The sequence below is a fragment of the Saimiri boliviensis genome, chromosome 4 (genome assembly GCF_048565385.1).
Source record: "Saimiri boliviensis isolate mSaiBol1 chromosome 4, mSaiBol1.pri, whole genome shotgun sequence".
NCBI lineage: Eukaryota > Metazoa > Chordata > Mammalia > Primates > Cebidae > Saimiri > Saimiri boliviensis.
In genome coordinates this window covers 96,494,546-96,522,310 of record NC_133452.1, presented here as the reverse complement: position 1 = coordinate 96,522,310, position 27,765 = coordinate 96,494,546, and the positions used below count along the sequence as shown (strand labels likewise).

General features: G+C 38.2%; 1 protein-coding gene across 15 annotated transcripts in view; it reads left to right on the top strand.

The window, feature by feature from the left end:
* The window catches only part of PKHD1 (PKHD1 ciliary IPT domain containing fibrocystin/polyductin), a 553,193-nt gene that overhangs the window by 158,095 nt on the left and 367,333 nt on the right, over positions 1–27,765 (top strand). For all 15 annotated transcript variants that reach the window (XR_012517272.1, XR_012517273.1, XM_074397885.1 and 12 more), the window contains 3 exons: positions 20,322–20,532; positions 20,950–21,107; positions 23,426–23,617. Coding sequence is in view for 13 of the 15 variants with exons in the window: in XM_074397885.1 (XP_074253986.1) it covers positions 20,322–20,532; positions 20,950–21,107; positions 23,426–23,617 (561 nt within the window). In the remaining 2 variants the exon portion in view is untranslated. The remainder of the gene's footprint in view (positions 1–20,321; positions 20,533–20,949; positions 21,108–23,425; positions 23,618–27,765) is intronic.

Here is a 27,765-nt window from a genome sequence, read left to right as displayed (position 1 = left end):
CAAACGGAGTGCCAATCACTTGTCACTTTTCAAGGGGGTTGCTGTCAGCCTGGGCAACTTAAATTTTTGACAATGTAATTACGGCTCTTGCTTCCACAGTGGGAATCTGAGCAGGATGGTGGAGCTTTTATTGATTGTTCAGCAGGGAAATTTATCAATGTCTCTCACTTCATTTCCAGTTCCTCCCTGAGAAATTTGGCTGACAGTTTCTTAGGAGAAAAACAGTCTCATGGCCTTGACTGGACTTCTGTCTTTGTCCTTTTCAAGAAATTGCAAGATACAGGCATTAAATATAAATGGAAATTCCTGAGAAAAACCAGTATGTGGGGCATGATTGAAGAAAGCGTGAGTGCAATTGCAAGGAACATAAGCATTTGGTAGGAATAAATGAAAAAAGCAGTGGTCTAAATAAGCAAGCTTATATATGGTTTGTTTTCCTTCTAAAAGTACCAAGTGTCTGCATGTAAATTCCATGATTTTTATGAGTACTGTGTTATGTGCACTATTTTTGTAGTTGCTAGAGTATCAGGCTGTCTTTAGGCATGGTATAAAGTACATGGAACAGGCGTGTGTTGGGCAGTGTTTCCGGTCAGTGGTTTTCATATTGTGCTCCACAAAATCCAAATGTTTCCTGGAGGGATTTAGGGGTCTCACAAACAATGAATATTGGAGGTCAAGTGATAAAGATTTAAATTGCTCTAATAATTGATTTATTGCTTTTATCTCTGTTACATATTTGTGTTCAAAGTAATAGTGCCTTAGAAGACAGAGTTCCACTGTTAAAATTATGATTAAAAAACTTTACTAGGTCATTCTTTTAACTGTGGTATATGGAACCTTTTGAGGTGTCCTGGGCCGCTCTGCATGATTCCTATTTCCCCATGACTGATTTAGCTCTGGGACATTTTCATAAAGTCTGTTCTTTGATGTAGGATGAAACTTTCTAGAGCCCGTTTTCATGTCATAACAGTTCCTCTTATCCAACAATATATTTTTAAAATCTCTACTCTTTCATCATCTGATTAAGAGTCTCCAGTGCTGTCTACTCTTGCCCCACTCCTTACTTATTTCTTTTAGACCATGATTCCTCTCTTTTCTTCTGTCTCTCATTCCCTTGGGATAGATACAAACTGGAGCTATGACATGGCATTTTTATATGTAGCTTTTCTATTGTTAGATTGTTTGGTTTTAGGGGACAGAAGCCCACTGCAAACAAACTTAGACAGAACTAAGGATTTCTGAATTTTTGTAATCAAATTGCAGGATGGAGAGAAAGACAATGGCCTTAGACATGACTGCCTTCAGGGGTCTGAATGTCTGCAGGACTTACCCCTTCGTCTCTTAACCCAGCTGTCTCTGCATGTATTGACTTCACTTACTCCTACTCCTTATTGCCTTCTTCTACATGGTTATTGATATTTCCTGATTTCATGTGGACTTTAATTTTTTACTACCAAAGAAAGGAACTCCGTGTTCTTTTGAAAAAATAACCAGGGAAGGCCTCCCGAAGTCCTACCTAGCAGACTAAGGACTATACTTGGTGCCCTGGGAAAAGTGCACTGACTGTCCAAGCTCAGGTCACCTTTTCACTCCTTTACCAACTGTCAAGGCCAGGAATGCAAGACCGTGTAAAGAGATGCAGCTTTGCCTTGACCGGGGAGGCCAGGGCGGTGTGGGGGGTGTGTGTGTATGTATATGACTGTGCATGCATGTGTATGTTTGTAAGTTTTTGTGCATATATATTTTGAGAAGCTGTTCACCAAAAGAGATGATGGCAACCAGATCCAGAAAGGAGAGATGCGGGGAAGATAAAACCATAGGTGTCCTCTAACCTAGTTAAACTAAAACCTTTGGCTTTGACGTCTATTTCAGTCTGAAACCTTAAGGTGACTGAAACTCATAAACAGAAATATTCAAATATAGTACAATACTGTTGTATAAATTCAACATATGAAGTTAATGTATAAATACTTAGGTTGCATTTAGGCTGAATAAAACAAGTGTGTGAAATCAGGCAAACAAAAATCCTCATAAAGTTACTAGTAAGGATCCCATCAAATAGAAGAAGTTAAAAAATATATATTATTGAAAACTTTTGCTGTGATTGAGCCCCAAATTTAAAAAATCTCAATGTTGCTCCCAATTTTAAAAGCTTTATCCCAAGGTCTTAGGAAATCTCATTTTCTAGTATATGCTATGGATATTTTTTTCCTTCTTGTGAACTGTGGATTTTCTCAATATTGAAGAGCTTCTCTGCTTTCTCCTAGCACTTATTATCGCTACATGTGATTTCGTGGGAAACTTGAGCTGATGTGGTGTGTAAATTTGCCACAGCGTTGTGCAAATGCAAGAGATGGATTTTTATGGATGTTAGGTAGATGCAAACCTTCCAGACAGAAGTCTGACTCAGACTAATTTTACTTTAGTCACTACCTTCATCTATATTCTGTTGGATTTTTCTTGTCCTGTAACAAAACATTGGGTACCAATGGCTTTCCAGTTGTTTTCAGATATTGAAGATATCAGCCCTAATTAATCTAGTTTAAAAGCTCAGTCTCCTATTCATTTAATGTTCCCTTCTTCACCCTTAAAGCTTCAACTTGAGGCATTTGGGGTGGTAGGGTCTGCTCCCTCACTCTTCCTCTAATCCTTCTTATTTCATATTCTCAGTGTTGGGCCAGATGGAAGAGATAAGGGAAGAAGTTTACCAAACTTAGTACTTAACAGTGCACCTATATCCTCTGTTATCTGTTGCTCCCTCTCTGAATAATAATTGCTGACTGTTGAGTCTCCCTCCTAAGTTGCCTGCATGAAATCACTGGAGTCCAGTAGGAGGCCTTTCTACTCCACAGTTTCCTAATGTGGAAGCCCCACCCAGGTTTGCAGTCCCCTTAGCATCCACCTTGGGAGTTGGTCTTAGGTCGAGTACTAGGAAATTAGTTCAAGCTAAGCTATCTTTTCTAGAATTCAGCTATCCAGAGAAAACTTATAAATCCACATGAAAGATGTTCCACTTATCACCCCTTTCTCTGCTCTGCTCTTTCTCTAATTGTTTTCCCTGCTTAGAAAGGCATGAGCAGCTGAGCAAATAGGCTGCATATGCAGACATTCAATCTGGGAAAAAGAAGCCAGTCTCTCCTTACAGGTTACTCTATGACTGATACTTATGCAGCCCTCTTGCTTTGCTTAACAAGAGAGAAGTATTTCATGTCCTGTTCTATAGGAAGGAGAGGAAAGGCCAGGGTCAGATCACGCAGGCTGATGGCTCGTCCCCATCTCTCAGTATTCCTTTGAATCTCCTTGTTTTTGGTCATTCATAAACGATGAGGTGGACTCTGTTCCAGGGATGGCAAAAATGGCAGAGTTAGATTGGCTTTCTTTTAATAATCCCCAAAGAGATGTTTTTTCCATCTGTGGCTTCCCTGTAATGTGGGATGCTTATCATTTCCTGGTCCCATGTGTCCTCCTGGTAGGTTCTGGAGGAGCAGAAGTCCCACTCAACAATCTGTTATATATGTAAAAAATGTCCCCTAGAGGAATGTGGGGTTGAAGGGGAGAGCAACTGTCATTTTATGGTTGTGGTGTGGCTTTGTTTTCTTGGTTTTTGTTTAGGACTGGGAAGGAAGGAAGATTAGATAGAGGGGAGGAATGGAGAAAGGATGATGAGGAAAATTAAAAATGTATTTATTGCTTTTTTTAATCTTAAATTTAAACGAGCTTTAATACGTGTTTGGGTTCTGGTAACTGGCTTGTTGTGGTGGATCATAATTACATAGTTGAGTTAACACCAGCGAGTATGGTCCTAGTGTACTTGAAACCCTAGTGTGGTAGGACAGCCAGTGACTGATGAGTGGGCCTCCCTTTTGAGTAGATGAAAATCGACCCTTGGCTCTGTGTCCTCTAAAATGTAAACACTACCAACAAAAAATAAGTTTTTTTTTTCCTTTCTGTTGAATAAATACTTCAAAAAAGTCTAAAATAACACTGTATAGCCATTCTATTCACAGTGGTAGAAATGTATCTCCTAAAATCTCATTGATCTGGACAAGAGTAACGTTGGAACAATCTTTAAGAAAGGATTCCTTAAATTAATAGTATAAACCACACTTTAGGGAACTTGTTTAAACACATTTAAGTGAACATGCTGTTTTTAAGATCTTTTAATTTTAGGTGTTTGCATGTAAGTGTATACTGCTAATTAGAAATGAGTTCTAGCTATTCAATAATCCAAGGACAGTAGCCCAGTCAAGTTGATGCACAAAATTACCCATCACAGTCACCAAAGGAAACCTCATAACTGACTGTGTATCACATTTTAGACACACGAAGATTTGAAGCCTCTCAACTTGACACAAAGCTTCTCAAGGGAAAGTAGCTAGCTCCAAGGTTCATCTCTTCCTTTAAAAAATTCTATAGTTTCCATTTTCCTGCTAGGATATGAAGATCTTTGCTGGCATTCCGCATCTTCTCTAGATGAGCTTGACTTTGCTCAGTCATGGAGTACTCACTCATTCATCTTCCTCTAGGTAAGTGTGAGGATCCTTGGCTCTGGATGTAGACTGCTTGATCCAAATCCCATTTCTACCATGAACTAGCTAGTGGCCCTTGAAGAAACTCTTCAGTGTTTAGGTTCCCACATCTGTCAAATGGACATTATTTTAAGACATTTCTCATATTTGTTATATGGTTTAAATGAAACATGTCAAGTACTTATCACAATGACAGATGTTGATCAACTACTCAATAAATGTCAGTTATTATCGTTGTTATGATGTTTCTAAACTTTCAATTTGGTGAAGTTGCCCCGTTATTAGTCTAAGGATGGGACACTGTTTACTGTTTTCCATTAATTTCTCAGCTAAAAACCTGGTTGTCATTCTTGAAACCTCCTTTATCATTTCTCTTATCATGTCTATCACCAAGTCTTGTTGATTTTAATTCTTGGATAACTTGTTAGCTCATACACTTCTCTCTACCTCCATCACTGTCACCTAGTTTATGATACCTTCAACTTATGCCTGGATTATTGTGTAAGATTTTAAACTTATCTTCTAGTTGACACTTTTGTTCTTTCCAATTCATTCTTTGCCTTGGAACCAAGGTAATCTTTTAAAAACACAAGTCTGTTTATATCATGCTGCTGCTCAAAACTCTTCAGTGGCTTTCCATTGTTTCTAACATAAAGTCTGAAATTTCCACCATGGCTATTAGGTACTATCTGAATTAGGTTCCTGCTTATACCTTCTGTCCTGATTTTCAAACTTCCCTCTGTGTCACGCTCATGCTTCAGTAATAACCTTTTTTAGATTACTAAATGGTTAATATGGTCTAGATTTTACATTTTTTACATTTTTGAGTATCACAAGAAACTCAACTTTGTTAAGTAAATGGAAAGCTACATAGGCAGAAGCGTGTGATTTTTTCCTTCAAAGAGAATTCTTCCATATGCATCATCAAAGCAATACTATTAATAGTATTGCTTTCAGCCTGGTCATGGAAAAAGAGTATCAATGAATTGGGTATTATATTCAGTATTTGTCAAAATTGGATTTTACCTGGATCCTGGCACTTTATAATTTTCAAAGCTGCTTCCCATTCTTTCCTCTCATTTAACTTTCAAAACCACCTTGTGAAGTATGAAAGACTGGGATTGTTACTTTCATTTAGAGATGATGAAACTGGAGCCTGGAAGGGAATATAACTAAAATTCATTCCATTTTCCTCATGGACTAAATATGCACATGGGCTCACTTCTATTTTGTGTACCCATAGCTGGTATTTACTTGTGGCACAAAGACAGAATATACCTCTTTCTGAAACAGTCTTCTCAATTTTAACTTTTCTAGCTTATTTTGAGATTCCAGTTGGGGCTTTCTTGCTTATGGCTCCCTTTGTGACATTCTTGATAGAGGTACAAAGAACTAGTTTCTTTCATATCTCATTTAACTTTTAGTACTTCTATGGAGTTTTCTGATCTTTGTGATGACAAATCTACAGAAATTTTATCTTTCTGCCTTTGATTTTGTGTTTATCAATTCTTTTTTGTGCAATGACTATGTAAAAATTTACTTACTGGGTTTTTGGTGCCTTTATTGTTTCTTTTTCTTTTTTTTCACATTTGTGTCTGTCTTTAACTAGAGTCAGCAAACTATGAGTGATGGACTAAGTCTGGTTCATTTCTTGTTTTTATACACAAAATTTTATTGAGGCGCAGCCATACACATTTGTTTAGGTATTATCTATGACTGCTTTGCACTATAATGACAAAGTTCAGTCATTATGATAGCAATGACATGGTCTGCAAACGCAAAACTCTTTACTCTCTACCTGTTTTTTTTTTTTTTTTAATAGAAAATGTTAGCAGACTCTTAATCAATCTAGAATTTATTCTGATATAGTTTATGTTATCTATCTTTTTTCAAATGAACAGCCAATTTTCTCAGCACTATTTATTCAACAATAGGCTGAAAAATGACTACCACATATGTCCATGTCTTTCTCTTTGGAACCCATAAACATTACCTTAAAAATTTGGCAAAAAGGATTTTGTAGATATGATTAAATTAAAGATCTTGAAATGAGGAGTTTATCCTGGATCATCCATGTGGACCCCACGTAATCACATTGGTCTTTTTAAGAGAGATACGGGAAGAGTCAGTCAGAAAAGAAGGTGATGTGATGATGTAGCAGAGATAGAAGTGATTTGTTTTGAAGATGGAGGAAGGGGCCACAAACCAAGGACTACAGGCAGCTGTTAGATGCTGGAATAGGAAAGGAAATGTTTTTTCCTTGCAGAGCCTCTAGGAGGAAGCATTCATGTCAACACCTTGACTTTATCCCAGTGAAACTAATTTCAGAATTTCAGAATTCTGCCCTTCAGAATGTTAAGGTAATAAATTTGTATTGTTTTAGAAGATGTATTTTGTGGTAATTTAGTTACAGGAGCAATATACTAGGTATGTTTCTTGATATAGCAATGCCACTTTTGGGAATTTATCTTAAGGAGATAATTGTAAGTATGCACAAAAATTATGCTCATTTCTATTTTTAGGTCCTTGAGGAATCACCACACTGTCTTCCACAATGGTGGAACTAATTTACACTACCAGCAACAGTGTAAAAGTGTTCCTGTTTCTCCAGATCCTCTCCAGCATCTGTTGTCTCCAGATTTTTTAATGATCGCCATTCTAACTGGCATGAGATGCTCAATGTGGTTTTGATTTGCATTTCTCTAATGACGAGTGATGATGAGCATTTTTTCATGTTTGTTGGCCTCATATATGTCTTCTTTTGAAAAGTGTCCGTTTGCCCACTTTTGAATGGGTTTGTTTGTTTTTTTTTTTCTTGTAAATCTGTTTTAGTTCTTTGTAGATTCTGGATATTAGCTCTTTGTCAGATGGATAGATTGCAAAAATTTTTTGCCATTCTCTTGGTTGCTGGTTCATGCTAATGATTGTTTGTTTTGCTGTACAGAAGCTCTGAAGTTTAATTAGATTCAGTTTGTCTATTTTGACTTTTGTTGCCAATGCTTTTGTTATTTTAGTCATGAAGTCCTTGCCTATGCCTATGTCCTGAATGGTTTTGCCTAGGGTTTCTTCTAGGGTTTTTATGGTATTAGGTCTTATGTTTAAGTATTTAATCCATCTGGATTTAATTTTAGTGTAAGGTGTCAGGAAGGGGTCCAGTTTCTGTTTTCTGCACATGGCTAGCCAGTTTTCCCAACACCATTTACTAAATAGGGAATCCTTTCCCCATTGCTTGTTTTTGTCAAAGATTAGATGGTTGTAGTTTATTTGAGGGTAAGGTGTCAGGGAGGTGTCCAGTTTCTGCTTTCTGTACATGGCTACCAGTTTTCCCAACATGATTTATTAAATAGAGAATCCTTTCCCCATTGCTTGTTTTTGTCAAAGATCAGATGGTTGTAGATGTGTGGCATTGCCTCTGAGGTCTCTGTTCTGTTCCATTGGTCTATATCTCTGTTTTGGTCTATATCTCATGGTACCAGTACCATGCTGTTCTGATTACTGTAGGCTTGTAGTATATTTTGAAGTCAGGTAGCATCATGCCTCCAGCTTTGTTCTTTTTGCTTAGAATTGTCTTGGCTATGCAATCTCCCTTTGGGTTCCATATGAAGTTTAAGTTGGTTTTTCCAGTTCTGTGAAGAGAGTCATAGGTAGCTTGATGTTGAATCTAAAAATTACTTTGGGCAGTATGGCCATTTTCACAATATTGATTCTTCCTAACCATGAGAGTGGAATGTTTTTCCATTTGTTTGTGTCCTCTCTTATTTCCTTGAGCAGTGGTTTGTAGTTCTCCTTGAAGAGGTCCTTTACATCCTTTGTTAGTTGTATTCCTAGGTATTTTATTCTCTTTGTAGCAAGCGTGAAAGGCAGTTTGCTCATGATTTGGCTCTCTTTAAGTCTGTTATTGGTGTATAGGAATGATTGTGATTTCTTCACATTGATTTTGTATTCTGAGACTGCTGAAGTTGCTTATCAGCTTAAGGATACTTTGGGCTGAGACGGTGGGGTCTTCTAAATATACAATCATGTCCTCTGCAAATAGAAATAATTTGACTTCCTCCTATCCTAATTGAATACCCTTTATTTCTTTTTCTTGCCTGATTGCTCTGGCTAGAACTTCCAATACTATGTTGAATAGGAGTGATGAGAGAGGGCATCCTTGTCTAGTGCCAGATTTCAGTGGGAATGCTTCCAGTTTTTGCCCATTGAATATGATTTTGGCTGTGAGTTTGTCATACATAGCTTTTATTATTTTGAGGTATGTTCCATCAATACCTAGTTTCTTGAGAGTTTTAACATAAAGGGCTGTTGAATTTTGTCAAAGGCCTTTTCTGCATCTATGAAGATAATCATGTGGTTTTGTCTTTGGTTCTGTTAATGTGGTGGATTATGTTTATAGACTTGCATGTGTTGAACCAACCTTGCATTCCTGCGATGAAGCCTACTTGATCGTGATGGATAAGCTTTTTGATATGCTGTTGCAATTGGTTTGCCAGTATTTTATTGAAGATTTTTGCATCTGCATTAATCATGGATGTTGGCCTGAAGTTTTCTTTTTTTGTTGAGTCTCTGCCAGGTTTTGGTATCAGGATGATGTTTGTCTCACAAAATGATTTGGGAGGATTCCTTCTTTTTGGATTGTTTGGAATAGTTTCAGAAGGAGTGGTACCAGCTCCTCTTTGTATGTCTGGTAGAATTCAGCTGTGAATCCATCTGGACCTGTGTTTTTTTTTTGGTTGGTAGGCTATTAATTGCTGCCTCAACTTCCGCTCTTGTTATTGGTCTATTCAGGGTTTTGACTTCTTCCTGGCTTAGGCTGTGGAGGCTGCAAGTGTCCAGGAGTTTATCCATTTATTCCAGGTTTACTAGTTTATGTGCAGAGAGTTGTTTGTAGTAATCTCTGACAGTAGTTTGCATTTCTATGAAATTGGTGGTGATATCCCTTTATCGCATTTTATTGCATCTATATGATTCTTCTCTCTTTTCTTTTTTATTAATCTGGCTAGCTGTCTATTTTGTTGATGTTTTCAAAAAACCGGCTCTTGTATTTATTGATTTTTCCAAAGGTTTTTTTTTTTTGTCTCTATGTCCTTCAATTCTGCTCTGATCTTAGTTATTTCTTGTCTTCTGCTAGCTTTTGAGTTTTTTTGATCTTGCTCCTCTAGCTCTTTCAATTTTGAAGATAGAGTGTCGATTTTAGATCTTTCCTTGTTTCCCATGTGGGCATTTATTACTATAAATTTTCCTCTAGACACTGCTTTAAATGTGTACCAGAGATTCTGGTACATTGTATCTTCATTCTTGTTGGTTTCAAAGAATATCTTTATTTCTGCCTTCATTTCATTGTTTATCCAGTCAACATTCAAGAACCAGTAGTTCGGTTTCCATGAAGTTGTGTGGTTCTGAGTTAGTTTCTTAATCCTGAGTTCTAATTTGATTGCTCCGTGGTCTGAGACACTGTTTGTTATGATTTCTGTTCTTTTGCATTTGCTGAGGAGTGATTTACTTCCAATTATGTGGTCAATTTTGGAGTAAGTGCAATGTAGTGTTGAGAGAATGGGTATTCTTTTGGGTGGAGAGTTCTGTAGATATCTATTAGGTTTGCCTGGTCCAGATCTGAGTTCAAGTCTTGAATACCCTTGTTAATTTTCTATCTCGTTGATCTGTCTAATATTGACAATGGAATGTTAAAGGCTCCCACTGTTATTGTGTGGGAGTCTAAGTCTCTTTGTAGGTCATTAAGAACTTGCTTTATGTATCTGGGTGCTCCCGGATTGGGTGCTTATATATTTAGGATTGTTAGCTCTTCTTTTTGCATTGATCCTTTTACCATTATGTAATGCCCTTCTTTGTGTCTTTTGATCTTTGCTTTTTTTTAAAGTCTATTTTATCAGAGACTAGGATTGCAACTCCTGCTTTTTTTTTTTTTTGCTCTCCATTTGCTTGATAAATCTTTATCTGTTTATTTTGAGCCTATGTGTATCCTTGCATGTGAGATGGGATTCCTAGATACAGAACATTGATGGGTTTTGACTTTTTATCCAGTTTGCCAGTCTGTATCTTTTGACTGGGGCATTTAGCCCATTAACATTTAAGGTTAATATTGTTATGTGTGAATTTAATCCTGTCATTTTGATGCTAGCTGGTTGTTTTGCCCATTAGTCGATGCAGTTTCTTCGTTGTGTTGATGCTGTTTACCGTTTGGTATGTTTTTGGAGTGGCTGGTACTGGTTGTTCCTTTCTATGTTTAGTACTTTTTTCAGGAGCTCTTGTAAGGCAGGCTGGGTGGTGATGAAATCTCTGAGCAATTCCTTATTCGTAAAGGATATTATTTCTCTTTTGCATGTGAAGCTCAGTTTGGCTGGATTTGAATTTCTGGGTTGAAAGTTGTTTTCTTTAAGGATGTTATATTTTTGTCCTCACTCTCTTCTGGCTTGTAGGGTTTCTGCCAAGAGATCTACTCTGAGTCTGATGAGCTTCCCTTTGTGGGTAACCTGGCTGCCCTTAGCATTTTTCCCTCATTTCAACCCTGGTGAATCTGATGATTATGTGCCTTGGGGTTGCTCTTCTTGAGGAGTATGTTTTTGGTATTCTCTGTATTTCCTGGACTTGAATATTGGCCTACCTTGCTAGGTTGGGGAAGTTCTCCTGGATAATACCCTGAAGAGTGTTTTCCAGATTTGATTCATTCTTTCCATCACATTTAGCTACACCTATCAAATGTAGATTAGGTCTTTTCACATAATCCCATATATCTTGGAGTCTTTGTTCATTTTTTTTCACTCTTTTTTCTCTAATCTTGCCTTCTCATTTTATTTCATTGAGTTGATTTTCAATCTCTGATATCCTTTCTTCTGCTTGGTCAATTGGGCTATTGAAACTTATGTATGTTTCACGAAGTTCTAGTGTTGTGTTTTTCAGCTCTATCAGGTCATTTATATTCTTCTCTAAGCTGTTTATTCTCATTAGCATTTCGTCAAACCTTTTTTCAAGATTCTTAGTTTCTTTGCATTGAGTTAAAACATGTTCTTTTAGCTCAGAGAAGTTTCTTATTACCCACCATCTGAAGCCTCTTTCTGTCAATTCATCACACTTCATTCTCCAGCCAGCTTCTTCCCTTGTTGGTGAGGAGTTGTGATCCCTTGCAGGAGGAAAGACATTCTGGTTTGGGTGTTTTAATCCTTTTTGCACTGGTTTCTTCCCATCTTTGTGGATTTACCTACCTGTGGTATTTGTGGTGACTTTCAGATAGGGTCTCTGAGTGGACGTTCTTTTTGTTGACGATGAAGTTATTTCTTTCAGTTTTTTAGTTTTCCTTCTAACAGTCAGGCCCCTCTGCTGTGGGACTGTTCAGGTCCACTCCAGATCCTGCTTGCCTGGGACTCACTTGCTGTAGCTGTAGAACAGTAAGGGTTGCTGCCAGTTTCCTCTTCTGTTATCTTCATCCCAGAAGGGATACCGGCCAGATGTCAGCCTGAGCTCTCCTTTATAGGGTGTCTCTTTAGATATATGGGGGTCAGGGAGCTGCTTGAGGAGACAGTCTGACCCTTATGGGGGCTCAAGTGCTGAGCTGTGAGCTCTATTGTTTCATTCAGAGCTACTGGTCAGGTACCTTTTATTCTGCTGCAGTGGAATTCATAACTGCCTTTTCTTCCAGGTGCTCTGTCCAGAGAAGGTGGGGCTTTATTTGTAAGTTCCTGATGTGCTGCTGCCTTTTGCAGAGAAGTCCTGCCCAGCTAGGAGGTAGCATAGTCATAGTCTGCCAGCAGAGGCATTGCTGAGCTGCTGTGGGCTCTGCCCAGCTGCTGTGTGAACTTCCTTGTGGTTTTGTTTATAGAGGTATAGTTAGAACTGCTTCAGTAATGGCAGTCTGCCTCAGTAATGGCAGACTACCTCTGTAATGGTGGACTGCCTCAGTAATGGCAGATTGCCTCAGTAATGGCAGATTGCCTCAGTAATGACAGACTGCCCCTGTAATGGCTGACTGCCTTGGTAATGGCAAATGCCCTTCCCTCCAGAAAGCTGGACCATCCTGGGTCCAGCTGTGCTGCTGTGAAGCTCTCATTCCAGAGTGTTTCAGATTGCTGGTCTTTGTGAGGGTGGGACCCTCCAAGCCAGATTACCTGGCTTGCTGTTTCGGCCCCCTGTTTTTCAGTTGAAGAGGTACCTTTGTCTCCTAGGCATTCCAGGTATCAGTTGAAACGGCCACTCAGATTTGTGTGAGTTTTTGTGCAGAGACCACTGCCCTGGCATGCTGGAAACTCATGCCACTTTTCAGTCTGGGAATCTCATGGTCTGTGAGCAGTAATAACTTGTTTGGAAATGTGGCGATCACTCACCCTCTGCATTGTTCCCACTGGGAACTGTACCCCAGAGCTGTTCCCATTTGGCCATCTTGGATCTGCTTCCCAAATACTTTTTTCTCAGCCCTCATGGTTAAGTATCCAGGTAAGTCCTTAAAAGTCTATTTCCAGAAAATCTCCTTGCTATCTAATGCCAGTGGGAATATAGCATTTGGCCACTGAGTTTAAGATAAATCATGTAAGGAAGTAAGTCTATTTCTAACCTGGGATGTCAGGGGCATTTCTCTCTTCATTTGGGCTCCACTATCTTAATTCCTTTCTTTTGATTGAGTATTAGTAATAGGGCACTCTCAGTCCGTCTTGCCTAAGGGTAGCTTCTGTTGCCCAAAGGTGGGTGCCTGCCACAGTGTATGTTCTGGGAGCAGGAAGAGCCAGTACAGATGCAAGGTAAACGAATCAGCAGCTGATGATTTTTCTCTAATTCCTTTTGTTACTTCTCACCTCCTGCTGCATTTAGAGACAGTAAATATGCAGAGAATCTGGGCCAGTTGCTGATAGGAGGAAGGGGAAAATGAAGAACAATGGAAAGGCAGAATTTTCCCATCTTTCTCTCTTTAAAGCTTATATTCTGCTACCATACATCCTACCTTCTACGGGCAGAGGGATGAAATGAACAGGGGGAAACTTGGTTTGGGCACAACAGGTACTGAGTGGGGCATCCAGACCTTAATAATAGCAGAAAAGAGCCATGGAATGGAGAGAAATGAGACCCCAGTTGCATGCAGGATTAAGACTTTTTCTTTACTGCATTGTTTTGTCTCTTTATGGGTAAGCATACATCTTAGTCTGTTTGTGCTATTATAAAAAAGTACATGAGACTGGGTAATTTATAAACAGCAGAGATTTATTTCTGACAGTTCTGGAGGCTGAGAAGTCCAAAATCAAGGTGCAGGCTATCTGGCCATGTACTTACATGGTGGAAGTGTGGAAGGGGCAGAAGGCTCACATCCCTTTTATAAGGGCGCTAGTCCCACGCATAAGGGATGAACTTATGACTTAATCACCTCCTAAGGTTCCCACCTTTTAATACTATCACTCTGATAATTGACTTTCAACAGAAGATTTTTTTTGGGACATATTCAGACCTCAGTAGTGGGTATCTTCATCTTTTGGTTTTCTTGTTTTTACTTCTCTTAGATTTCTCCTTATATAGTCAATCTTCATATGACAGCATTCCCATGGGGTTGGTCTCAAGTGCTTTTCATTTATAAATTTGTACTTTCTTTCAAGTAATCCCAAGAGTTTCTATCTGCTAACCTCTATTAATAGTTTTTTATGTATCTGGCCTCAGACCTCTCTTCTAAGCCCCAGACCCAACTTGTCACTTGGATATTTTCTTTAATACCTAAAATGTAACATTTGTAAAATGGCCATCTAAAGCTTAACATGTCTAAAAATGAATATTACTAGAACATGAACTGCATGAGGGCAGGGGTTTTTGACTGTTCTGCCCACTACTGTATTTCCATACCTAAACATAATACATAACACATAATAGGCCCTCAATAAATATTTATTGAGTGCATTCTTTATTTCCCAAATGTCCCTGTTTATCTGCCAGCTTGCTTCAGTTATGGATGTGAGACATTATTGACATCTTCTTCCTTACCTCTAGAACCAACAACCCAAGCCTTTCGATATTCCAAAATATATCTCAAATTTGTATCCTTCTCTCCAGATTCATTATCTAACTCTGATCCAAACCTCCAAAATTTTTGCCAGAACTACTGTGTTAACCATCTGCATTATTGTAATAGCCTTCTACATAGACTTTCTACTTTCACTTTTCTGAAATTTGTTCCTCATACAACAAGCAGGATGACCTTTAAAAATATAAACTTGTTCATATAACTACTTCAAATACAGTTTGAGGTCTTTAAAACAGGTCAACAAAGTACTGCATTATTTTGCCCAGTCCTCATTCCTTTATGTGCTTTAGAGGTCTGATATTCATTTAATTCCTCGAAAAACACATGAGGTTCTCTGTTTCCCCACTGGCTGGCTCTTGGTTATCTTAGGACTTGGCTCATTCTCCCCAGTACTATTAGTTCGATATGTGTACTATGGGCTTAAAACAGTTTAACAACAGTATGATTTCTTAGATGTCATCCAAAATATTCATTTGGTGGTTTCCATATAATTTTTACGATAAACTCTAAGTGCTTTGGGAGGGCCTGTGAGACACTTTTGGGTGGATCCTGCTTACCTCTTCAGAGTGAAGGTACAGTCATCACTGGGTGCCTATACCTTCCGTACACCCGTACTCTGGTCGTGCCATATATATAGTGGTTATTTGAATGTCCCACATCATCATATACATCATTGTCATTACCTAGGGTGCTCTGTCCATTTTGCCATCTGGCCCACTTTGGCTTGTCCTTAAGACCCAGCTCAGTTATCACCTCTTCTGGGAAGCATTCCTGGAAAGGACCACTCCCTTGGTGTGAGTGAAGTGCTCTATGTCTGCACACCACTGAGTGTCATTCTGCACCTAGCACGGTGCACTTCTGATTTTTTTTCTATTTCTTGTACTGGTCATGGATTGGGGAGGAAAGAGACTCTGTTCTTTGTGTTTGTCTTCCTAGTGCTTGACAAATATTCATTCACACACAAGAAAGCATTCAATGTTTTGCTATGGTTAATGGTGACATTGCATCCTGAAATAAGGGGAAAATAATTTGTATATATTTGAAGACAATATTTCTATTTTTGGGAGGAGTTTTTTTTTTTTTGTATTTTCATTCTGATGCAAACATTATTTTAATAAATTATCCTTCCCCCACCACTCTCTCTGTCTCCCTCTCCCTCTCCCTCTCCCCCTCTCTCCCTCTCTCCCTCTCTCCCTCTCTCCCTCTCTCCCTCTTTTCCTCTTTTCTTCTCTCCCTTTCTCCCTCCCCCACCCCAAATGATTTTGAAAGGCCCTGGCAGTTATTCTTAGAATCAAGATTTAAGTCCTAAAAAATAAACAAACAGAGGACAATTAGCGATTTTAAAGTGTGTTAACCCACAAAGATTATTTTCTTTTTCTCCATGCCCATTTAGTAAGAATGGTTCTCTGAGACTGTGTAATTATGGATGAATGACATTGAAATGCTTGAACAATAATTTGTAGGAAATACAATTATGAGTAGAAGTCATTAGTGGGAGTAAATGAGTAGTTTGTTGGTTAACAGGTCAACATCGAAAGCCCAAAGTGATTAAACATAAAATTAAATTACAAGTTAAAAGCGTAGTCCTTTTTCATTTAAGCATATTCATAAATTATTGAGCTTTTTAAACTGTAGTTTTATGTGTTTTTTGATTTGTGGTACAGAAAGGAAGGGAGCTACCCAACCTGGGTTTCAATAGTTCTATGAACAGAAATGACTCAGATTTAAAATGTGTGCAGTGCCTTCCTCATCAGAGAAGTCAGTTGGTCCACCTTGTATGACATTTAAATAACATTTATGAAGTAATGAGTATAATTTTTTGAACATCAAAGCTAATTGGGTACAGTTAATTTACAGCTATTTCCAGGGGCTACAAATTCCATTTACTTGTCTAGTTCTCTGGTCTTAGATTCAGAAGAACTAGTTTCAGAACTTTGTGCTGGTACCTATTACTATGTAATCTTATCCTTAAAGAATCAGTTTCCTATCTGTGGAATCTGTTAAATAACAAAAATATAAAACCAAACAGTTCTTCCTTGACAGTGAGTTAGCACAGGTTGGGGTTATTCTAAGTTCTCAACAAACGTTTATATATTTTTCTGCTTTTTACATATTGAATATTATATACTCACTTGAGTATATATCTGATGGGGGTTTATAAGTGATTGCCCAGAAGACAATACTTAAAATAGCTAATTTAAACCACTATGAATTGAATGTTAATTGTACGTCCAGTGCTGTTAGGAATTGCACTGTATAGAAAGAAGACATTAAAAAAAAAAAAAGTAGACATAAGGTAGTGGCGCAGCAGTCATGGTGCCACCTGTAAGGTGGGGAGAGAAGACGGAGGCACTGTAGTAATTTCAGGATGATTTAATGCTGAGATACATTTAGGACTGACTATTGGTTGCATAATTGAAGTCTCCCCAGGCTTCCCTGAGCCTGCTCAGCCTGTGCATATTTCAATAGTGATAAAAATTTTACTGTCTGCAACCCCCAACTCTCACAAAATCTTTACCCCTTTTTAGCATTTCTGCTTGCTTGTTATAGGTGTACTCACAATGTGTTTCCTGTGAGTTAATCTCTCTGCCATAGTTACCACGAGGCATCTTTCATGTTCTTTTTCTCCTACTTTCGCTTCTTGGTCATTGTTCTCCATTCAGAAAGGTAGTGGGGACTCCCTTATCCCTGCCTCTACTGCTGGTACCTGCCATGAGAGTACTGAACACATGGGTTTGAGGGTGCAGGCTTTCATTTAAAACCCCAGGGTGTGGGAGTGTGCTGTGTCCTGTGATGAAATGTGGCAACTCTATGCTGCTCAGAGTCCCACCTGATCAACTGAACACCAAGACATCAGGGTGCTTGTTTCTCCATCTCATTTGTGATTTTATGCATTCAGTATGTATTTATGGAACATTTATTATGTGCTAGACAACGAAAAAGGCATTGATGCTGAGGTGGTGGACAAACATAGGTATGGTTTCTGCTGTTGTGTTTAGTGGGAGAGACAAATTCTAAGTACAGAAATAGACACCAAACTGCAGTTAAGTGTGAGAAAAAAGACAGTCATGGTGATATCACAGATTATGGTACAGGGTTTGCCTACTCAGCAAGTCTTGGAGGCTTCTATCAAGATTAAACTCTAAAGAATGCAGTAGAGTGAGTGGGTGAGAGAATCTCAGGGGAAGCAGCATCAGGTAACAAAGCCATCTGGAGAGTTCCTCCAAATCCTTCCCTCAGGTTCACTCATGGGTCCTTGTGGTCAAGAGAGAGGGCCTATATCTGAGATTTACCCCATATCTTCTCTGTCATCTTCTTTTCTCCCACCTGTTTCTTTATGCAGATTTCTTCCCCCATACAAAGCAGCTCAAATAAATGGCCCAAAAACTACCCAGACATTCTTGGGCATATCTCAATTCCAGAGGTACATACAGATTTTGCTGAAGGAAGGATCTCATTGATCATTACAAGGTTGTAGGAGGAAGTGAAGATCAGCTGTTTTCTGAAATTCGCTGAAAAGATGGGGCTTGAATTGTGCTTTAAAAGGATGAGGAGAAATAAGCAAGGACATGGGTGGAAAGGACAAAACTGAGGAAGGATTAGAGGCAGGATGACCCTATTAAATGAGAAGTGGTAAAAAGACTGGGCTTCCTGTAACAGAATTTATTAAGAAATCAGAGACCATAAAGTGGTGTCACATTATGTAGAGTCTTTAAAGTTGAGCAGGAAATTTGAGACTTTGTTACTGTTGTAGGAAAATACTGCAGGTTAATGGACAAAGAAGAGATGTAATTAAAATAACTTAGCAAAAAATTATTTTTTAAAAAGAAAGTAAGGAGGAATGCTTAAAAGAATAAAACTGTTGGCAGAGGGTCTAGCTCAGATAATTATAAGATGATAGTAGCTCATCCAAATGTCAATATCTGCTATGTAGCTAGAAATATGAGGTCAACACCCATTAAACATCCAGGCTTGATGTTTTAATGATGCACATAAAGATGTTATTTTTGCAGTGAGAGAGAATTAAGTCATATGATAGTTGTACTGTTTTCTAGAGGCCCTTTCTATATTTAAAAGGCTGTAACTGCTTGCTAATAGTTAAAAAAATGTACTTCAAAGATTCTCTGTGATTTTTCATCCATTCAGGCTTGACCATTATTTATAGGAGTAATTAGTTGAGATAGATCTTTGTCATCTCTACTCTTGGTTCTGCTATCTGTAACTTGCAATGTTGATAGGCACATAGCAGGTGTTTGTTGCATGCTGACTGAGAATTGTGAACATTGATCACCGAGTTGGACAGCATTTTGTCTTTAATAAACATTTTTCTATGCTTGGTAGAGAATTTTCTATGTAGACATTCAAGAACGGGTTATAAAAATTCACAAAGATATGCATATACATATAAATAAATTTTATTTAATTTTATTGCTTCCAAAGGTTAAGATATACAAACAAGGAATAAAATTAAAATTATTTTCTTTTGGGATGATTTATGTCTTAATTTTCACCTGCCCTATAATTAGAAATTTTGAACTGTACATTTTTTTAAGATAAAATTATTGCCCAAGTAAACTTCAGAAATTACAACATTAACCCAGAGACCTTTGTAAGCCTAGAACAACATTATTGGTACAAGTGCCTATATACAGAGAGACACATAAATAAAGAGGAAAGTTTAAAATAATTTGAAAATGATTTATTGTCGGCCACCTCTGTAGTTAGAGATTCAAGTATTATTACTTTACTTCAGTACAACAAGGGAGGACAGTAACTTGCTGTGGGCTAAGGTAAATTATTATCTATTGCAAATGAGGAAGGAAATGTACTATGGAGAGAGGAAGGAGTTGGGAGTAAGCCATGTGTTTTCTGAAGTATTCTGATCATGCCTTGAAAAAAATCTGTGTCTTGACCCTTGCTGGAAAAGACCAGAATAAACTGAGAGACAGATGACCTTCTTGAGTCTTTGATGAGTAAATATTAGTATGCTGGTATAGGGATGGTCAGGTGGGTATGTTGGAGTGTAATACAAACAAAGATACCCAGAATCACAAGTTCTCCTTCAACTTCACTTAGTAGACCTATGTTCGACAGATGTAGCTTTTAGAGTTTGAAGGGATCATTTAATACACCAAGACTTATGACAACTATTAAGAGATAATTTTGATTTTCCCCTTTATGTTATTTGTGAAGTCTTCATATTGGAAATTAGTTATGGAGGTCTCCATCAGGAAGTCTAATAACTACTTGTTTTTATTTGGAATAAAAAACAGGTGGTAAAATTTTATCCTCAAACACAGTGTGACACAGAAAAGCAAGGGAAAGGACTAACATACACTTAGGGTCTATTATGTGGTAAGATCCAAGCTAGATGTTTCATAGATATTGTTTCCTTGAATCTTTCTAAAACCCTATAATAGAATACCCTACTACTTCCGTTTTTGACTGAGGAAACTGAAGTCCACTCATCAAGTTTATTACTCAAAGGAACAGGGTTAGAATATGACAAGACCGTGATTCAAATGTAAGTTTAATCTGACCACAATTCTTGTGCTTTTTACACCTTGCTATTCTCTATTCTGGATTACTTTTATTGACCTTTTGTTACAGGTAAAAAAAAAACTAGTATCAAACAAAATAAAACTAACATAAAACAAATTGGTACTTACTATCCTGCAGCTTGCTTTTGCAGGTCTTATTTTATGGGATTCTTTGGCTAAATAACATCACAGGGTTTTTAAATTAATGATTAAATTATCTGAACAACTTTTCCTTGGCTGCTTTAGGTTTGCTACCAAAAGTAATTGTCACCCATCTTCGAGCAACGGCTCATGCCCGAGACACGGTGTTGGCTTTAGAAGATGCTGTGGACTGGCACCCTGGGGATGAAGTTGTCATCATCAGTGGAACCAGTGTTGAAGGTGCCAGACCGATGGAAGAGATTGTCACTGTGGAAACTGTGCAGGATACAGACCTCTATCTTAAGTCACCTTTGAGGTACTGAGTGTCAGCTTGGCTAAGTTGACATGGAAGAGGATGAGATCTTAACTGTGTTGAGGTCTATTTGAAAGACCCCAAAAACATTTGTATTGGGGTCTTTCAATGATATATTTCTTCTGCATTAAACAATGCTAGACATTTTGACAAGAAAATTTAAAAGCTTGAAATGTTTTAAAGATTTAGACTTTGTAAATTAGTTTGCCTGTGAGTCTCTAGAACTTCTGCCTTACACAAATGATCAGCATAGTTTCTAATTTTCGTGCACTTATGTCTGTAGTTCACTATTTGGTATTTGAGTTTCTAAAGAAATATGAATAGATCCCCAAAGGAAGAATTAGGTTATTCTAGTGGTTTATTATTCCTAGTAACATTTGGAGTGATGTCCTCAATTCTATCATCCTCTTTTTTCCCCAGGTATTCTCACAACTTTACAGAGAATTGGGTGGCTGGAGAGCACCATATTTTAAAGGCCACTGTGGCTCTACTCAGCAGGAGTATTACCATACAAGGAAATCTCACTAATGAGAGGGAGAAGCTGCTTGTTGCATGCCAGGAGGCCAATGCTCCAGAAGGTAGAAGAGTATTTTGTTGGAAAGTTCAATGAGCAAAAAAGAATATTCTTACTGTCCGATGATAGATGGCCTTGCTATGTTTGACCTCTTTTAAAATAGAATAAGCCCTTAACCTTTGGATGCCCATAATTTTCTGTAGTTTTCAGAATGCTCTTGATTAATTGTCATTTCATCCTCCTCCCTGCCCCACCACCCAACAACCTTGTGGAAAAGGTAGACACAAGACAAAAGAAATAATGCATTATTTATCTGGGGAAAATATTTCTATTAAAGAACTAAATCTGAAGACTTGAATTACATTTCTCGATTTGATGTTATAATTCCAGTTCACTTCTAAGATTCTCAGGAAAACCATAATGCCAGAGTTACAGGCTCAGGCAGCGCATTCTTACTATTAGATATGTAGGACTCCCCCATCTCCTTTTCAGGGTTTGTTTTCTGAGTGAACTACCACACACTTTAGGTAAGTGGTGGAAAAAGTCAATTTATCTTCTAGTAGAATAGCAGGCACTGAATCACACTGATGTGCCTATTAAACATCTATTTCAGGGATGGTTAGTTTAGTAGGTTATGTTTTGGTTTCCCAGGCTGTAGATTATGAGGCTTTCATATGTTGTGAAGACATCATTTGTCAACTTTGGTCCAGGATGGTGTGGGTGTCAAGGATGACTTCCAGGCATGAGCTCTGGATGGATGATGAGGCTATTTACTGGGATGGGAAGAGGAGCAGTTTTGGGGTGGGAGAGTGGCGATTGTGAGTTTAATTTTGTACATGTCGTAACTGAGATGCCAGGCTAGCAACTGTGTAGAGATGTCTGGTAATGTGTGGAGCCTGGACGAAAGGTCAAGGCTGGAGTTAAAGATTTAAGTTGTGTCTAAATATAGGTGCTTGGGAGTATAATGTTACTTTGTGATTGGGTGTGGGGAGCTGTTAGAAGTAGAGAGGGACTTTGCCCTCACCTCCCTCCCTACAAATCATCTACTTACAAATGTGTCATTCTGAAAAGAATGTTTAGGTAACAGTGGGTTCACTTCCATCAACTGCCAACTTTATCAATTCTGCAGAATTGGGATCTAAATTCTATTCAAACTTTTTTGGTATTCTGAGATCATATTTTGCCAACCATTGCATTTGATCATGCTGCCAGTGAGACCATGCTTTTAGGTTTAAGCCATTATATATATGTTAGCTCCAAATGAACAACATCTTTGATTTAATTACAAATTATAAATGTAGCTACAGTAGTCTCAAAATAAGCCATTCCTTTTCTGTGTGGGACTGGAGTGTGAAACAAGGTGGCTGAGTTTAATAATACCAGGTCTGGCCATTTAAAAATGTTACAGATCACTGGCACAAATAATCAAATTGTGATAAGGCATACAAATATAAATATCTCTTCATTCACTTCTTCTCTGGGTGTTAGCAAATGACTGGATTGTGAATTTTACTGTGGTATGATGCAGTGTTTTATATTATTGGTGCCTCTTTGGATCATTAACATAAATAATCTTTATTGTTCAGTTGGAGGGATGATTTCTTCTCCAGATCAGTTTACACCACCAAATGACAGGTATCAACAGAAGGTGCCGTGGATCCTGAGGTCACAACATTTTGGTAGCAATAGGAGTTGTGTGTGTTAGGTCTAGGTAGCTTGCTGTCTTCCCTAGCATTCATAGTTGTGTGTGTTAATTCAGGTGGTCACTGTCCTCATTAGCATTTGTTGTTGTGTGTGTTAGGTTCAGGTTGCTGCTGTTCTCACTAATGACATAGCTGGAGAAGTAGGTGTTGGTGCAGGAGCTGTTCAGTTGTTTCTCTGGAGTCCCTTGACATTTCTGTAGTAGTGTTATTGCTAAGTCCGCAAATCATAAAACAGCACAGTAATGGGGAAACCTCATTGGACAGCTTAAGATTAAAAAGTGCTGTGATTACATTCAGTGCTCACATGTCTTCCCTACAATTATCAACCACAAGAAGGTCATTTTATTGCACATTTCCTCCAGAGAATCTTTTGGATTGAAATAAGCATCTATTTAGGTTGGGTCTGTGGGTTATAGTCTGACTCTGTGACAGTAATTAAGGTGATTGATTTGGGAGTTTCTGGAGAAAATAGAGTGAAGGCAACATCATGTCCTGGTTATCGGATCTTTTAATTAATAATCTACAGAGGAGAATCAAAGAAAAGGGGAAATAAGATTATTAAATGAAATAAACAATAATGGTTTTTCCTTGGTGCAGACAGTACCTGTTAAACTGGGAGATTTGTCTAGAAGCATTTTCTACATGCTTTAGGTTCTCTGGACTTTATTTTGTGTTTCAGGTCATTTGCAGCACTGTTTGTACTCCATGAGCGAGAAGACTCTGGGATCCAGGGATATGGGAGCCAGAGTCATCGTTCAGTCCTTCCCAGAAGAGCCCAGTGGGGTCCAGTTGAGGGGAGTGCAATTTCGAGTCTTGGGGCAAGCCTTCCGTAAGCATCTAAGCTCACTGATTCTGGTGGGCGCCATGAGAGGTAAGGGGGTCTAGTCCTAGGCCCTTCTCCTGTTTCTTTCTTCCATGTTTAAGGCACTACATGCAGGGAGCAATGACAGATGATATGTGGGATTTGAGGGATTTAGAGATGGATAATTGTTATATTCTAGTTCTCTGGTTCCCAAACTTAAGTATGCCTAAACAAATCACTTGTGGGGCTTATTAAAATTCAGAGTTATAAACCTTGCCTCAACAAATTCTGGTCTAAGTTAGGTTTAGGAATGTGTACTTTCTTTTATTTTATTTTTTGAGACGAAGTCTCACATTGTCATCCGGGCTAAAGTGCAGTAGCATGATCTTGGCTCACTGCAACCTCTGCCTCTCAGAGTAAAGCGCTGCTTTTTCCTCAGCTTCCTGACTTGCTGGGATTACAGATGTGAACCATTGTGCCTGGCATTTTTTTTTTTTTTTGTATTTTTAGTAGAGATGGGGTTTTACCATGTTGGCCAGGAGCTCTCAAACTCCTGACCTTGTGATCTGACCGCTTTGGCCTTCCAAAGTGGTGGGATTACAGGCGTGAGCCACTGCGTCCAGCCAGGAAAGTGTATTTTAAATAAACAAACCTTATGATTCTGGAACAGGCAGTCCAAGGAGTACACTTTGAGAACTATCACGCTAAGTGCAGCACAATTCGTGTTTTGAATTCTCTCTCTACCATTTACTAGCTTTGTAACTACAGGGGAAGTGGCATTAAATTATCAACACTGTGGAAGTCCAGGCACTTTTATGTAAAGTTGTCCTAACTCAGAGGAATCTTTTGCCTGGGGAAATGAGGAGGAATGGGCTGGAACCCAGGTGATTTTTCTGGGAATGAGGAGCAGATATATGTGCAGACCTTGGCCAGAAATGAAGATACAAGAAGGGAATAGGAAACATCAAAATCAGAATCAAAAAAAGAGAATATGACCCGATGCACTGATAAATGTTCTAAATTCAAAGTTGCATGTAGGAACATCCAGGGCAAAAACTCATTACTAAAAGTTGATATGCAGAGAATCACAGAATGAGGGTGCAAATGCCAAGTCATGAGGACAGCTGCTCCATTTCTGAGTGATCCTCCCTATTCACCAGCACTTTCAACACCCACACATTCAAGCTTTGTCTTCTTTAAAGAGGAGTGCCCTGGGGGTTCAGAGGTTGATGCCTGACAAAGGACATCAGGGCATCCTTTGTGGTTCAGGTGACCCTTGAGAGACACTAGGATTTTAACAGGTAATGGCAGAGTAATCCTTGAGGTCATTGAGGGCAGGATTCTGACCAGCCAAAAGCAACATTTTCTATTGTTTCAAATTATCTGCATGCTAAGGAAGTCTATTTATTCTAATACTTCCAATCTTTTATTTATTTGAGTCATTTTGGGGAATAACTCCTCATATTGCCTCTCCCCTAGTGCTTTGGATCGATAAGTATCTTCATTCCCTTCTCTCTGGTTTGTTGCTCAGTTGTTTATAGTACTGCAGAATATTTGACATGGGCCAGTCCAGTAAAAAAGAGGGTAGCAGTCACAAATAAGTTATCAATTGAACATAAAGCCCTTCCTTGATCAAATTTTACCTAATATTCCTCTCCCATCTGTGTTCCCATCTGAGTAGCTGCACATTGATCTATTTTATAGATATTTTATATTTTAGGTTTTATTTGGAAAAGAGTTCAGTGCTTAAAAAAGAAAAGTTGGAAGATTACTGCATTAATACATTATTGCCTATAAAGCCCTGTTAAAATGCAGAGGCTAGAAACTTTTGGAATGCTCTTCAAGGACTCTTTTATCATTTAACACCCTGAAGTCCCTCATGTCCTATGTGGCCAATTAAAATTACTCAGTGTTGAAGCTGCTTTTTATGTAGCCCTTAGGAGTGGAATACTGGGATTGGTGAAACTTTAAAAAGTATTGTGCAACATTTACCTATGTAACAAACCTGCACATCCTGCACATCTATCCTAGGAACTTTACATTAAATTAATATTTTTTAAAAAGTACTATTCAAAGATCCCAATGCCTTCTTTTTTTGGGGTCAAATGGAATTTGAAGTTCTTGCCCATGCCTATGTCATGAATGGTATTGCCTAGGGTTTGTTCTAGGGTTTTTATGATGTTAGGCCTCATGTTTAAATCTTTAATCTGTCTAGAGTTAATTTTTGTATAAGGTGTAAGGAAGGGATCCAGTTTCAGCTTTCTGCATATGACTAGTCAGTTTTCCCAACACCATTTAAATAGAGAATCCTTTCCCTATTGCTTGTTTTTGTCAGGTTTGTCAAAGATCAGATGGTTGTAGTTGTGGGGCATTCTTTCTGGGGACTCTGTCCGGTTCTATTGATCTATATCTCTGTTTTGGTACCAGTACCATGCTGTTTTGAGTACAGTAGCCTTGTAATATAGTTTGAAGTCAGGTAGCATGATGCCTCCAGCATTGTTTTTTTTTTCTTTGTTTTTTGTTTTTGTTTTGCTTAGTATTGTCTTGGCTATGCAGGCTCTTTTTTGGTTCCACATGACATTTAAGATGGTTTTTTCCAATTCTGTGGAGAAGGTCCTTGGTAGCTTGATGGGGATAGCATTGAATGTATAAATTACTTTGGGCAGTATGGCCATTTTCATGATATTGATTCTTTCTAACCATGAGTGTGGAATGTTTTTCCATATATTTGTGTCTTTTCTTATTTCCTTGAGCAGTGATTTGTAGTTCTCCTTGAAGAGGTCCTTCATATCCCTTGTTAATTGTATACCTAGATTTTTCATCTCTTTGTAGCAATTGTGAATGGGAGTTCACTCATGATTTGGCTCTCTGTTTGTCTCTTATTGGTGTATAGAAATGCTTGCAATTTTTGCCATTGATTTTGTATCCTGAGACTTTGCTGAAGTTGCTTATCAGTTTAAGGAGATTTGGGGCTGTGATGATGGGGTTTTCTAAATATACAATCATGTCATCTGCAAACAGGGACAATTTGATGTCCTCTCTTCCTATTTAAATATCCTTTATTTCTTTCTCTTGCCTAATGGCCCTAGCCAGAACTTCCAATACTCTGCTGAATAGGAGTGGTGAGAGAGGGCATCCTTGTCTGGTGACAGAATTCAAAGGGAATGCTTTCAACTTTTGCCCATTCAGTATGATACTGGCTGTGGATTTCTCATAAATAGGTCGTATTTTATTTTGAGATACAATCCATTGATAACTAGTTTATTGAGAGTTTTTAGCATAAAGGGCTGTTGAATTTTGTTGAAGGCTTTCTCTGCATCTATTTAGATAATCATGTGGTTTTTGTCTTTGGTTCTGTTTATGTGATGGATTACATTTATAGATTTGTGGATGTTGAACCAGCCTTGCATCCCTGGGAAGAAGCCAACTTGATCGTGATGGATAGCTGTTGGATTCAGTTTGTCAAGATTTTTGCCTCAATGTTTATTATGGATATTGGCATTAAATTTTCTTTTTTAGTTGTGTCTCTGCCAGGTTTTGGTATCAGGATGATGTTGGTCTCATAAAATGAGTTAGGGAGGATTCCCTCTTTTTGTATTGTTTGGAATAGTTTCAGAAGGAATGGTACCAGCTCCTCTTTGTACCTCTGGTAGAATTTGGCCGTGAACGTGTCTGGTCCTGGACTTTTTTTGATTGGTAGGCTATCAATTGTTGCCTCAACTTCAGCCCTTGTTATTGGTCTATTCAGTAATTCAACTTCTTCCTGGTTTAGTATTGGGAGGGTGTAAGTGTCCAGGAATTTATCTATTTCTTCTAGATTTACTAGTTTATTTGCATTTGTAGTAATCTCTGATGGTAGTTTGTATTTTTGAATGATTGGTGATGATATCCCCTTTATCATTTTTTATTCCATCTATTTGAATCTTCTCTCTTTTCTTTTTTATTAGTCTGGCTAGCAGTCTATCTATTTTGTTGATCTTTTCAAAAAACCCATCTCCTGGATTTATTGATTTTTTTTGAAGGGTTTTTTGTGTCTCTATCCCCTTCAGTTCTTCTTTGATCTTAGTTATTTCTTGCCTTTTGCTAGCTTTTGAGTTTGTTTGAGCTTCTCTAGTTCTTTTAATCATGATGTTAAGATGTCAGTTTTATATCTTTCCTCACTTCTCTGGTGGGCATTTAGTGCTATAAATTTTCCTCTAGACACTGCTCTAAGTGTG